Below are 15,321 nucleotides of genomic sequence, written 5' to 3'. Positions count from 1 at the left end.
GCTTGCTTGAGCAATAGGGAAGAAGAGTAACCTAACATAGTTTGATTCTCTATTCAGAACACACATTGGGTAGAACTGGAGCAATTGTTGGAACACTCAAGGAATTCGTTTTTCCTCTTACGTAAAATGTGTAGAGTTTCCCTACAAACCCTTGAGTTATACCTAAATATGCTCATTTAATTATCAATTATTCCTCCTACTAAACAAAAAAACATATTATAGCCTGATATATTTATTATTAATACTTAGTACACCAGCGGGAATGCATTAACCAGATCTTCTTTTACAGGATGGATACCTGAGAGCAGCTGCTTAAAATATTAATCTTAGTGAGGGTAAGTTTGGATATAAAGGTGAGAGGAATTTCCCAGTCTTCTACCTAATGGAATTCCTGAGGGCGTCTTAAAACTCCTAAGACTGGACAGTGGAATATGTCAGTGACAAAGGTAGGGTACTTTAGAATTTATTTACATTGATTGACTCATATGTGTACACTTGTTTTTGGATGTTACTTGGGCAAGTTACCTATCCCCAAACTCAAAGAACATAAGCAGCAGGTTTAGGGAGTTTGTTGGTAAATGGGGAGAGATGATTTGAGGAGAGGAGCAGCAGAAATTTTTCAAAGAAGAGGTCACCCTGGCACTGATTCTGACTGTTGTACAGCAAAGAGCACAGGGTTGATCAGATGGTGCAGAGAGCAAACACCACAGATCCTCCCCTCTGGGCCCTGCCCACACCCTGGAGCCCCACAGCAGGACTCAGTCTGGCTGATATTCAGGTTCCAGAAAAGCTTTCTTTACACCACTTCAGGAAACTTTCTGCCTAAGCAGTCCCAAAAATGGCTGATAAATACCTTCATTTGCCTAGATATACAGGGAAGAAGAAACAAAGATAGTTTCATATTTTAAACTTTTGTCTCCCTGAACAGAGATAATTTGAAATGCAAAGAGCAGAACTAACACTTTTAAATAAATGTGCTGTTGTTAGAATTCAGCATAACAACCTAATATGATCAGGGTGAAATACTGATGAAATATTCCTCCAAGCCCATAGAACAGACAGCACCAAGAGTGAAACATATGCAAACTGTGGGCTTTGATGTCTCCATGTGGGTCCAACAATATTACAAACGTGCTACTCTGGTGAGAGTGCTGACACCAGGGGTAGGCTTCACACATGTGGACAGGAGGGATATGGGGAATCTCTGTACCTTATGCTCAATATTGCTGTGGTCCTAAAACTGCTCTAAAAATTGTAAAACACACAAAAACGCTAATTGATAGATCTTGATTTTGAAAATGGAGCTTTTCAGTCTGGTGTGCAAAAGCATAGAAAGATGAGGAAGGGAGAAGAAAACTTCAGAAATGACTTAATTTCCTCCAGGATAAGGACAAATAAGATCTGTACCATGAAACAGTATTGCTGAGAAATGACAAATTACACATATGATTTATGTTTTCTTTGGCTTTTATTTGACATTTTTGTAAATGTGCTTGCTAATCAAAGAATTATAAGCATAAGATCTGTCTTAGATATTTCCTGTAGCTGCCTCCTCATAAGATGTCAGAGGCACTGCTATTAACAACTGGCCAATAAGGAAAAGAAGGAAGTGCGTGTGAGCTGCTTGCTGGGTGTTTGCATCCAGGTTCCAGGGCCAGCTTCTTGCGACACTTCTCTCTTCAGGTGGAATCGCTCTTGACTTGGCACAAGGCAGTGATGAGGAATCACACAGCAATAACCACATTCATCCTGCTGGGATTGACAGATGACCCAAAACTACAAGTCTTGCTCTTTGTATTTTTGTTTATCACCTACCTATTGAGTGTGGCTGGGAACCTCACCATTATCACCCTCACACTGTGGGATTCACATCTTAAAACTCCCATGTATTTTTTTCTCCGAAATTTCTCTCTCTTAGAAGTTTCATTTACTACTGTCTGTATCCCCAGATTCCTGTATGCTCTGATATCTGGAGATAATACAGTTACTTATAATGCTTGTGCCACCCAGTTATTTTTCATTGTCCTCTTTGCTGCAACAGAATTTTTTCTCCTTGCCACCATGTCCTATGACCGCTATGTGGCCATCTGTAAGCCCCTGCATTACATGACCATCATGAACAACAGAGTCTGCACTGCATTCGTTCTCTGCTGTTGGATTGCAGGCCTGTTAATTATCCTCCCACCCCTTGCCATGGGCCTCCAGCTGGAATTCTGTGACTCAAATGTGATTGATCATTTTGGCTGTGATACATCTCCTATTTTACAGATAACCTGCTCAGACACAGTGTTCATAGAGAAAATTGCCTTGAGTTTTGCTGTGGTGACACTTATTATTACCTTGGTGTGTGTCGTCCTCTCCTACACATACATCATCAAGACCATTCTCAGATTCCCTTCTGCCCAGCAAAGGAAGAAAGCCTTTTCCACCTGCTCCTCCCACATGGTTGTGGTTTCCATCAGTTATGGCAGCTGCATCTTCATCTACATCAAGCCCTCGGCAAAGGAAGGAGTAGCTATTAATAAAGTGGTGTCTGTGCTCACTACATCCTTTGCCCCTTTGCTTAATCCATTCATTTATACACTCCGAAACAAACAAGTGAAAGATGCCTTCAAAGACATGGTAAAACAGATTGGATTTCTCACAAAGAAGTAGGAGACTATTCATTTTTTTTAGACTAAACTAAATTAAATTTAAATATGAATAATCCATGAGCTATATTCATGACTTTTCCAAATAAACGGTTTCTTCCTATTCTGTAGTCTTATCAACATTATCTTCCCCTACAAGCATTTTCCCCTTATAATTGAAAAGTCAAAATCAAGGCATTTATGTCTCATTTCTTCAGGTTTATTTTTTTTCAGAATGGTTTCTTTAATAAATGCATGTTCCAGAAACCTGAGTCCCAAAGTGCTCAATGTCATAGAAATTAAATGCAAATAAATGAAATTCAGTTTCTGGCTATATTATATAGTCTTCTCCTAATATAGAGTACAGATGCCCAAAGACTATTTCTCACTTTTGGAAATACTTTAATATCAAACCTCCAAATGTGTAAGAGCAATTCAAGATTCTTCCAAAAATCTTGAAAGTAGATCACATGTGTATTCCGGAGCACTTCTTCATTATAAAATGTTCACAATTCAAGAATGAACACAAGGTGTTAATGGGGCAACTTCAAAATCAGTGAACTATATTCTTTCCTTTAAATCCAATTTTTTCCAGAAAAAACGTTTCTATTGTCATTTCTTGAAATTATATCAGTTCACAGCCTCCTGAAATATGAAGACAACACAAGAGAAAGGACAACACTCCAATTACTACATGTCCTTTACTGGCTCTATCTTTGATGGTATTAAGATAGAGACTAAAGGAGAACAAGCCAGAATTTACAGGCAAGAGAACTGAATCTTGGTTTGATAAGTTTTCCGATACCCAGAACTCCATTATCCCTTGACTGAAGAACAATGTTAGTGGAGGGGTGGGCAAAATAGGTGGAGGAGGTCAAGTATACAGTGGTGGATGGTAACTAGACTTTTGATGGTGATCACTTTGTACTGTATACAGATGTTAAATTATAATTTAACGTTATTTAAGTTCTATACTTAAATTCATAGAATGTTATTACCAGTTCTCCTCAGTTAAAAAAAAGGAGAATGTTAAAGATTAGGAGGATTGGTCAAAAACATTAAAAAAGTTAATAATTCAGGAAAGACACTCTGATCTTCCTGGACCTGGTAGACTGTTTCCTTCCTCAGGTTAGGGAAGTTTTCTGCTGTTACATCTTCAAATAAATTTTCTACTCCTATCTCTCTCTTCTTCTGGGACTCCTATAATGTTATAGGAGTTTATTAGGACATTGCTGTTGTTCCAGAGCTCTCTTACCTGATTCACATTAAGTCTTTATTCCGTCTGTTGTTTAGTTTCAGTGCTTTCCATTACTCTGTCGTCCAAGTCACTTATCTGTTCTTTTGAATCTTCTAGTCCACTGTTATTCCCTTCAGTGTATTTTTTATTTCATCTTTTCAATTCTTTACACCTGATTTCTTCTTTTTTGCTTTCTATCTCTTTGTTGAGGTCCAACTTGAGTTCTGCTATTCTGTTTTTCTCAAGTACAGTGAGTATCTTTAAGACCATTACTGTCCACTTATTTTTTTTTTTAGTTTTTGCATATGTTTATTTCATCTTTTTATTTTTATTGTTTTTATTTTGGTATCATTAAACTACAATTACATGAGCAACATAATGGTTACTAGACTCCCCCCATTATCAAGAGACCCCACATCCCTCATTAGAGTCACTGTCCATCAGCATAGTAAGATGCTATAGAATCACTACTTCTCTTCTCTGTGTTGTACAGCCTTCCCCGTGTTCCCCACACATTATGAATGCTAATCGTAATGCCCCCTTTTTCCCCTTATCCCTCCCTTCCCACCCATCCTCCCCAATCCCTTTCCCTTTGGTAACTGTTAGTCCATTCTTGGGTTCTGTGATTCTGCTGCTGTTTTTTCTTTGTTCTTATACTCCGCAGATGAGTGAAATCATTTGGTACTTGTCTTTCTCCACCTGGCTTATTTCACTGAGCAGAATACCCTCTAGCTCCATCCATGTTGTTGTAAATGGTAGGATTTGTTTTCTTCTTATGGCTGAATAATATTCCATTGTGTATATGTACTACATCTTCTTTATCCATTCATCTACTGTTGGACACTTTGGTTACTTCCATTTCTTGGCTATTATAAATAGTGCTGTGAAAAACAAAGGGATGCAGATGTCCTTTTCAAACTGGGCTGTTGCATTCTTAGGGTAAATGCCCAGGAGTGGAATTCCCAGGTCAAATGGTATTTCTCTTTTTAGTTTTCTGCGGAAACTCCATACTGCTTTTCACATGGTTGAATTAATTTACATTATCACTGGGAGTGTAGGAGGGTTTCCCTTTCTCCACATTCTTGCCAACATTTGCTGTTATTTGTCTTTTGGATGTTGACCATCCTTACTGGTGTGAGGTGATATCTCATTGTGGTTTTAATTTGCATTTCTCTGATGATTAGCGATGTGGTGCATCTTTTCATGTGTCTGTTGGCCATCTGAATTACTTCTTTGGAGAAGTGTCTGTTCAGATCCTCTGCCCATTTTTAATTGGATTATATGCTTTTTGTTTGTTGAGGTGCATGAGATGTTTATATATTTTGGATGTCAACCCTTTATCAGATATGTCATTTATGAATATTTTCTCCCATACTGTAGGATGTCTTTTTGTTCTACTGATGATGTCCTGTGCTGTACAGAAGCTTTTCAGCTTGATGTAGTCCCACTTGTTCATTTTTGCTTTTGTTTCCCTTGCCTAGTGAGATATGTTCATGAAGAAGTTGCCTGTGTTTATGTCCAAGAGATTTATGATAATGTTTTTTCCTAAGAGTTTTATGGTTTCACAACTTACATTCAGGTCTTTGATCCATTTAGAGTTTACTTTTGTGTATGTGGTTAGACAATAATCCAGTTTTATTCTCTTACATGTAGCTGTCCAATTTTTCCAATATGAACTGTCATTTCCCCGTTGTGTATTCATGGCTCCTTTATTGTATATTAGTAGACCATATATGTTTGGGTGTATATCTGGGCTATCTAGTCTGTTCCACTGGTCTGTGGGTCTGTTCTTGTGCCACTACCAAATTGTCTTGATTACTGTGGCTTTGTAGTAGAGCTTGAAGTTGGAAATGAGATTCTCCCTGGTTTACTCTTCCTTTTCAAGGTTGCTTTGCCTATTCGGGGTCTTTTGTTCCATTTCATTGAACAATGCTGTTGGTATTTTGATAGGGATTTCATTCAATCTGTAGATTGCTTTAGGCAGGATGGCCATTTTGACAATATTAATTCTTCCTACCCAAGAGCATGGTATGAATTTCCATTTGTTAGTGTTCTCTTTAATTTCTCTTAAGAGTGTCTTGTATTTTTAAGAGAATATGTCTCTCACTTCCTTGGTTAGATTTATTTCTAGGTATTTTCATCTTTGTGATGCAGTTGTGAATGGAATTATTTTTCTGATTTCTCCTTCTGCTAGTTCATCAATAGTGTATGGGAATGCCACAGATTTATGTGTATTAATTTTGTATCCTGCAACTTTGCTGAATTCAGATATTAGTTCTAGTAGTTTTGGAGTGGAGTCTTTAGGTTTTTTTTATGTACAATATCATGTCATCCGCAAACAGTGACAGTTTGATTTCTTCTTTGCCAGTGTGGATGCCTTGTGTTTCTTTGTTTTGTCTGATTGCCGTGGCTAGGACCTCCAGAACTATATTGAGTAGAAGTGGTGAGAGTGGGTATTCCTGTCCTGTTCCCTATTTTAGGTGAAACGCTTTCAGCTTCTCACTGTTAAGTATGATGTTGGCTGCGGGTTTGTTGTATATAGCCTTTATTATGTTGAGGTGCTTGCCCTCAATACACATTTTTTTTAAAAATAATTATTTTTTATTGAAGGGTAGTTGACGCACAGTATTACATTACATTAGTTTCAAGTGTACAACACAGTGGTAAAACATTTATATACATAATTCTAGGTTCCAGCTATCACCCTACCAGGCTGTTACAATATCTTGACTATTTTCCTTATGCTATACATTACATCCCGGTTACTTATTTATTTTACCATTGGAAGTCTGTCCTTTTTTTTTTTTTTTTTTGTGAGGGCATCTCTCATATTTATTGATCAAATGGTTGTTAACGACAATAAAATTCTGTATAGGGGAGTCAATGCTCAATGCACAATCATTAATCCACCCCAAGCCTAATTTTCGTCAGTCTCCAATCTTCTGAGGTATAACAAACAAGTTTTTACATGTAGAACAAATTCTTACATAATGAATAAGTTACATAGTGAACAGTACAAGGGCAGTCATCACAAAAACTTTCGGTTTTGCTCATGCATTATGAACTATAAACAGTCAGTTCAAATATGAATACTCATTTGGTTTTTATACTTGATTTATATGTGGATACCACATTTCTCTCTTTATTATTATTATTTTTAATAAAATGCTGAAGTGGTAGGTAGATACAAGATAAAGGTAGAAAACATAGTTTAGTGTTGTAAGAGAGCAAATGTAGATGATCAGGTGTTGTGCCTGTAGACTATGTGTTAATCCAAGCTAGACCAGGGCAATAAAACATCCACGTATGTAGAAGATTTCTCTCAGAACGGGGGGGTGAGGTTCTAAGCCTCACCTCTGTTGATCCCCAATTTCTCACCTGATGGCCCCCCTGCGACTGTGCCTGTCTTAGGTTCAATACACATTTTATTGAGAGTTTTTATCATGTATGGATGTTGAATTTTGTCAAATGCTTTTTCAGCCTCTATGGAGATGATCATGTGGTTTTGTCCTTCTTTTTATTCATGTGGTCGATGACGTTGATGGATTTTTGAATGTTGTACCAAGAACCAGCTCTTGCTTTCATTGATTCTTTCTATTGTTTTAGTCTTTTCAATTTTACTTATTTATGCTCTAATCTTTATTGTGTCACTCTTTCTACTGACTTTGGATCTCATTTGTTCTTCTTTTTCTAGTTTTATTAATTGTGAGATTAGACTGCTTATATGGGATTGTTCTTCTTTTTGAGGTACCTGTATAGCAATATACTTTCCTCTTAGCACAGCCCTGGCTGCATCCCACAGATTTTGCAGTGTTGAATTATTGTTGTCATTTGTCTCCATATATTGCCTGATTTCTGTTTTTATTTGGTCATTGATCCATTGGTTATTTAGGAGCATGTTGTAAAGCCTCCATGTGTTTGTGGGATTTTTCATTTTCTTTGCATAATTTATTTCCAGTTTCATACCTTTGTGATCTGGGAAACTGGTTGGGACTCATTCAATCTTTTTGAATTTACTGAGGCTCTTTCTGTGGCCTAGTACATGATCTTTTCTTGAAAATGTTCCGTGTTGTGCCAGCTATTTTTTGTAGATGTTTTTGCAGTAACAGAATTTTTTCTCCTAGCAACCATGTCCTTTGATCAAGATGTAGCCATCTGCAAACCCCTGCATTAAATGACTATTATGAACTACAGGGTCTGCGAAAGGCTCATTTTCTGCTGTTGGAGGACTTCTTTGTTGATCGTATTGCCACCACTCAGCTTGGGACTGGTCCTGGAATTCTGTGCCTCTAATGCCATTGACCACTTTGCATGTGATGCTAACCCTATGCTGAAGGTTGCATGCTCAGATACATGGCTCATACAGCAGATGGTTATTGTCTGTGCTGTGATGACTTTCCTCATGACTCTGGTGTGTGCGGTTCTGTCCTACATGTACATCATCAGAACCATTCTAAGACTCCACTCTGCACAGCAGAGGACAAGAACCTTTTCCAGCTGCTTTTCCCACATTATCGTGATGTCCATCACCTATGGCAGCTGCATCTTTGTTTATATCAAACCTTCAGCAAAAGATAAAAGGGCCATTCATAAGGGAGTGTCAATACTCACTACTTCTATTTTCCCATGTTAAACCCATTTATTTATACACTGAGGAACAAACAAGTGAAACAAGTCTTTCATGACTTAGTCAAAATATTTATATTATTCTCAAGGAATTAGGGGAGCATTGTTGTCCAGATCCCTAAGCATATTTCCCTCAGCTTCTGTCTAATTTTCTTCTTTCCTGATCTAGATTTGGCCTTCCATTCAGTTCTGATGCTGGTCAAGTCACCCCTTTCATCACCTTATAGAGAAACCTCTTTGAGATAATAAACATACTGAATAAAAGTGAGAATAGGTGTTTCAGGAAATCTAAGCATGACTTCACTCTTAACATTTCCTTACCAATGCTGAAAGGATTGGGAAATTTGTCTTAAAATATTAGTTCCATGGGGCACATCATTTCTCCAAATAAAACAAACAAACAAAATAGAAAACAAAACAAAAAAACTTATTGAAATAAGAAGAGACATAATATTGAAAAGAATCAATAATTTCTGTGTGCAACAATGAAATATTTTATACACCCAAGATATATTTTAATACAAAGAATAAGTATAAAATTTAGAATTTGAAAGAAGCATTTACTACTGAAGAATCTTTAACACCACAAGATTCACATATTTTATTGACTGGATCCAAACCAATATGTAAGTTATTTAAAAATTATGGAAGGGAGATGAATTCATTAATATGAAGAAAGAAATGCATTGGTTTTTCCTGTTAAAGATAAATCATTCCCTGAAGTTACTTAAAAGAAATTGATATTGATGTACCAATTAAAATGTGAAATCTTGAATGTAGAGAATTTCAGCAAACAGATGGCAGTGAGTCTGAGGAAACCAATACGGGGCTAAATGAGTGATAAATTCATAACCAGTAAGCCAAGTATTCTGGAAATGAAGAAAGGAGAAATAGAACATAATGAAAATACCAATATCACTGTGAAGATTTGCTCTTTTAATATGAAAAAAAAGTGTCCAAATTATGCATCCATGGGGTAAGTGGAAGTTTTCAGCCAGAGTTTCCAGAATTTCCCACCTGGCCTTAGGCCATTTTCATACCAGCATGTGTGTACAACAGCAGAGCCTCCGGTCAATCTGGATCAAGGGGTGGAGAGACAATGGCCATTCTCTTCTCCCCTCCATTCCTGGTATCTAGTTGGTGGGGAGACACCAGTCTCCTATGACCTGTCCATGGAGATCCCTATAGAAGGGGACATCTGTGGGATAGAGCGTGAGTCACAGCCAGAAAGGACAGATGGAGTGGGGCTGGTTAGCAAACTCAAGCAAGCTGTTGGCAATAAAACCTCTTTCCCAAACCTGCCATTCCCCATGTCCTCTTTTGGTTTCACCCGATTCATAGCAACTTGCCCAGGAGTGGGGAACCCCTTACCCCCAGAACTACAGCACCTAACAGTGATTCCCTAAAGAAAGATCAGCATTTCATTACTCATTATATTCTCTACCAAATTCAGCTTACATAGTACAACATATTAAAACTACCTTTGATACTTCTTCTCTTACTACAATCTACTTCTCATATCACGGCCCAGCTAGGCAGGTATTTTCCCCTCATTTTATAGCTTTCAAACTCCCAGGGCTCCCCAATGTAAATGACATTCCCACAAGGATTTTTTGCTGACCCTGTCCTATGATTCCACTAATAGAACCACCAGGCCTGGGTTAGTCTGACTCATTCACGCTAGTATCACCACTTACCAGCTCCTTTCATTCCTTGCCCTACCACAATTTCATGTTTACTTGTCTTTAATCTACTCTCAATGACAAATGCCCAGGAGAATGTCTGCTTCATATGCCAAATTCTAGAATCCTTTATATCTGGCATCTAGACAAATATTAGTTACATAATAGATAATTTTCGAATATGATGATTTGAAACTTCTGATGATGCAAAATGAAATATGTGAGAACAAAAAACAAAGAAGTAGTATTTGACATTAATCTGTGAACAAAAGATAAAGAAAGGCATGGATATAAGTAAAAATTCTGTTAGAATATTCATTTCTAAATATGTGGAGGAAATAAAATGTAAGCCAGAATTTGTTGAAAATTTATAATATTGATTGGAACTCCAAGGGAATATTTTCCCAGCTGGGGGTAAAATACTGTCGAAACTTAAATCAGTCAAAAGGAGAAATAAAGTGGGAGAAACCTCTTAATTGCCTACAAGCAATCATCCACTTCTGCTTGCCCGGGCTGCAGAAAAAGGGACCCCACCAAACATGTCCATTCCAGGTAGACCCTGCTCCCTCATATAATCATGTATTGATATGGAGATGTACTACTTCTCTCCACCCCTTGGAAATGCCAATTGATATGGAGATGCATTAAGACCAGGAGAGGTTCTGGAAATATTGCAATTTTACCCACAGCCCACCCTCCAGAAATCTCACATCACAATCTGATCTTTCCCCATCTTCCACAATGGCCTATGTGTGAGAAAACTGGAGCATTGTACCCAGACTAATGACGTACAATAGCAACAACAGTAAAATCAAGAATATCCACAAGCAGGAGGATTCAGCTAGTTTCAAAGTCCTGTGCAGATTAAGTCCATAGCTCACCCATTCCACAGGCAGGCAGTAGTTAAACAGGTAGGGAGTTCAGAGCAGTCCTCATGCAGCAGCTGCAGCTGGAGGTGGGTCGAGGCCACAGGGCCTATAGAAGAAAATAACCTTAAGGATGATAAGATACATGTTTTAATTATATCAGCATTTGCAAATCTTGTCCATCAGGCAGAACGCATGCAAGAGAGTGGTCCTGTGATAGGACAAGGGCAGGAATGGGGTCTCATTCCGGTGTATTATACCAGACTTTCAACCCCCTCCTTGTGGAAGTTACAGATGGGTCAATATATAGGGCTATGGGAGGTACATGCACTGGCCATAAAGATAAAACAAAAACTCCTCTGATGCTCTTACCTCTCAGATGTTTTGGGTACACTATTGTGATTTTTGGGTAACTCTGATGTTACAAAGGGCAACACAGGATGCCAGCTTCCAGGCCATTTCCCCAAGGTGCCAAAAAGGTCAGACATCGCTGATCCATGTGTCAAAATGTCCAAAGCCACATCCACTCAACAGTCTCTGGGGTTTGACGCAGTTGGGGCTGGCGGCAGGATGTTGCTCTGCTGGCCATATCCTGGCTTCAATAACTCCACTTTGGTTTGCACATACACTTATGTAGAAAAGGAAGCAATGTGTGTTAGCATATCCACAGGGCTCAAGGCTCCTTTTGGGGACATCTCATTCAAACACCATAACACTGTCCATAAGCAAACTGACCAGCCCTGTAGATTATTGGCGTCCGACTTCAGTCCAAATTTCAACAGACCATTGTTCCTCTCTATCATGCCTGCCCTGGTAGGGTTACATGGTACATGAAACTTCCACTTTGTTCCTAATTCCTGACCCATTCTTGTAATGCACGTCCAGTAAAGTGGTGCCTTGATTGTTCTCTATCACCTGTGGCTGGCCATAGGCTGCAAAGAGATGCTCTAGGCTCCTTTTGGTCATGTGCTGATCTGCACAATGTGCAGGAAAAGCAACCAGAAGTCCAGTAGCTATATCCATGCAAGTCATGGCACACCAATATCCTTCTGATATGGGCAGATTCCCAATATAGTTTATCTGTCACCTGACAAGGTGTATTAGCCAATATACTATTGTCCCATGCTGCGGGGGACACTGTGTAAGTCTCTCTTACAGCACACAAAGCACTCCTTCTGGGATCTGCTGACTTCTTCAAAGGTCAGTGGCAAGCCCCACCAATGGGCTACAGCCCACATTGCCTTCTACCCCACATACAAGAAATGCTGATGTAGCCATTGGGCTACATCAGAAGCAGGCTTTCCTTCTAGCCAATGCACCTGGGCCAATGTGTCTTCTTCATCAGTCCCTGGGGATGCCAAAGGCAAATGGCCAGTCACATGATATACAGTAACTGTCTTAGTCTGACTAGACACCCATAGGTCTTGCCACAACCGTGGCCCCCAATGAAGCTGGTGCTAACCATTCGTCATGGTACCTGAACCTTGGTGCTGTTCACAGCCCATCCTTTCTCCTGTAGATGTTGCATCAATCTAGGACCTTCTAAATCTGAAAGAGAATCAGATGAGGGCATAATATCATCAATGTAGTGATACGACCACAGTGTTTGCATTTTCTTCCATGTGGCCAAGTCCTGTGCTACAAGTTCTGACAGCCAGTGGGACTGTGGAAGTATACCTGCGGAAGGACAGTGAAAGTCCACTGCTGTCCTTCCTCTGTGAAGGCAAAGTGTTTCTGACTTTCCTGTGCTATGTCAGTAAAGAAGAAAGCATTAGCAAGGTCTACACCATGATGGTACATGCCATAGAGTGGTTTCTATAGAAGGGACAGCAGCATGCAAAGGGAGTATGACTTTATTCAATTCTCTGTAGTCCACAGGCATTTGCCAGGAGCCATAGTCTTTTTCACTGGTCACACTGGGGAATTAAAAGGACTATGAATGGGTTTTATGATGCCCACCTTCTCCAACTCCTGTAAAGTTTCTCCAATTTCCCAGGCAATATGTACTGCTTACTATTTGTCACCCACCAAGGTACAGGCATAGCTACAGGTGGGTGCTTAGCATGTCTCCTCAGAACTGCCTTTACCACACATACCTTCAGTCTGAACTCACCTGCAGTGGTCCATAACCACAGACTCTGCAGGATATCTACCCCCAAAATACATTCATGGATGGGAGAAATGTACACAGTATACTCCTTTGGGGGTAAACACCCTATCCCCAATGTAATTTGGGCTTTCCTCCCTCTAATTGCCTATCCCCATTGCTATCTGTCACAGCAGGGGTCCTGGGAAAATGCTCAAGGTTGAAATAAATCAGAGAACACTCAGTTCCTGTGTCCACTAGCTCCAGGACATGTTGTACATTCACAGGGGATGAATGAATTGCTTATTTGACATGTGGCCTCTGGTTGCCACCACATCCCCCAAAATGGGAATCTTGACCCCATCCCTCAGTCTAACTGTAATGCCCAATTGTCCTCCTGTGAGAGTGATGGCCCAGGAAAGCCTTAGTACTGTCCCCCAGGAAGTTTTTCAGGGACACAGGATGGGCATGAGGCCTTGACTCGGGTTTCCATGTCCTGTACCTCAGCAGCTGGAACTGCTGCTCTGGCTTTAATTGGTGCCACAGTTATAAAATTATTCTATTGGGTCGCCCATTACGTTTTTCTTTCACTACCCCAGCTTTTATCAAATGAACTCATATCTGGGTCCTTGAGGCCTTCACGAGGCCTATTACACCTCTCCTTTCAGTTGTAGCCTATACTTGCTACCAGGCTCTTACCTCCCCATTTCTGCTAAAGTAGGGATAGCCTCACTTTGGGTTGCCCTGTGTCGGGGGCGAGAATAGTCACTAGGGCCCCAAAGAGAGATGGGGGAGCTGTATGCAGCACCAGATTTCTCATTCCTGTGTTGCACAACTCCTCATCAGGACCCTGGGGTCCATATTATAGAAGATATTTTTCATTCCCAAGTCACGTAACACCTGCTGGAGCTCTGCATAGGTTTTCCAGCTAGTGGGTAAATATGGTAAATCGCCCTGATTGGCCAAACTGCTCTCATGGCTCCTCTCTGACAATCCAGAAGCAACTGATTCCCCGAGCCACTGCCTGAGGGAAGGGTGAGTCATCAGGCGGGCCCGACTACCCATTTCAGAACATGACATAACAGCGTTTTCCACTCCCGTATCCCAGAGATGCAAAAGCCATGGACGCAGAGGTTCCAATGTCTTCTGCTGAAACCTGATGCTCATGTCCCCCAGCTCATCAGGGTTTACGGGAGAAGAACGGAGTCCTCCACAGCCTGGGGAGGGGCAGCTCCCTCTGAGGAGCCCTTGGTTGTCGCCTTTTTACTTTCCTAATTACAACGGGGCAGGTTTTTAATACGAGAGGGTCTAGTTCCTTGGTAGGTGCCTTGGCAACAGACGGACTCTCGGCTCCTGCCTCTCCCCCTCCCCCAGCATCTCCTCTACCGTCTCCGGGGCTGTCGTCACTGCTCGTTCCTCCCCCTCCCCCATGGCCTCCCTCAGCACAGCTGCTCCTGCTGTCTCCTCCCTCGCTGCTAACGTATCTACCAGGAGCATAAGCTGCCTTCTCATTAACTGTCTCTCTTTCTTAAGGGCATCCTGTAGATCATCACACAGTTCCCCCAAGCATCACTGAAGTGTCTCTTTCTCCTTGAAACCCCTTTCCACTATCTCGTGAAACAACCACCCCACCATCCTGGCTGCTGCACAACCACTCGGGGCCTCTGAACAGTCTTCTATCTCATGAGGACTAATTCCAGAGCTTCCAGTGTCTCCACCCGTACCCAACTGGGGAAGGTTCCACCCTTCTAGCAGGTGCTTTACCATATACCACTTCTCCACTAGGGGCTCCCCAGTTGGAAGCCGCATAGATAGGGGTCCTTCGGTGAAGCTGTACCATCCACCACTGCAGCCACTAGGGCCTCCCCACCATCCACGGAGGGGCTTCCAGGTATCTTTCCACCATCTCTAAGGGCAGCCCACCTAAGAATTGCACCCATGAAGACAGATTTCAGGTTCTGAGGTTCTGTGAACTACCATCAGATGGAACTATGGGGGGGAAATGTTTTCCTATCCCAGGGCAAACTACCTGAAACTGAAATCAGTCCAAGGGAGAAATAAAGTGGGAGGAAGCTGCTTATTGCTTACAAGCAGGTGTCCGCTTCTGCTTGCCTGTGTCTCTTGTGACCCAGCTCCAAAAAGGGACCCCAGCCAACCACTCTGGCCTCTGCATGCCCTCACTTGCCCTTGTATT

General features: G+C 40.8%; 1 protein-coding gene across 1 annotated transcript; it reads left to right on the top strand.

Annotated features, from left to right (window-relative positions):
• Window positions 1-1,330: 1,330 nt before the first annotated feature.
• Window positions 1,331-2,655, top strand: LOC118936175 (olfactory receptor 6C2-like). Its single transcript, XM_036933081.2, has one exon. The coding sequence runs from the start codon at window positions 1,717-1,719 to the stop codon at window positions 2,653-2,655; it is 939 nt and encodes a 312-aa protein (XP_036788976.2). The 5' UTR covers window positions 1,331-1,716.
• The last annotated feature ends 12,666 nt before the right edge of the window (window positions 2,656-15,321 follow it).

Source organism: Manis pentadactyla, chromosome 10 (genome assembly GCF_030020395.1).
Source record: "Manis pentadactyla isolate mManPen7 chromosome 10, mManPen7.hap1, whole genome shotgun sequence".
Taxonomy (NCBI): Eukaryota; Metazoa; Chordata; class Mammalia; order Pholidota; family Manidae; genus Manis; species Manis pentadactyla.
This window is presented reverse-complemented; position numbering and strand designations above follow the sequence as displayed.

Coding starts and splice junctions, on each gene's coding strand:
- LOC118936175 (XM_036933081.2), top strand. CDS start 1,717: ATGAGGAATCACACAGCAATAACCACATTCATCCTGCTGGGATTGACA.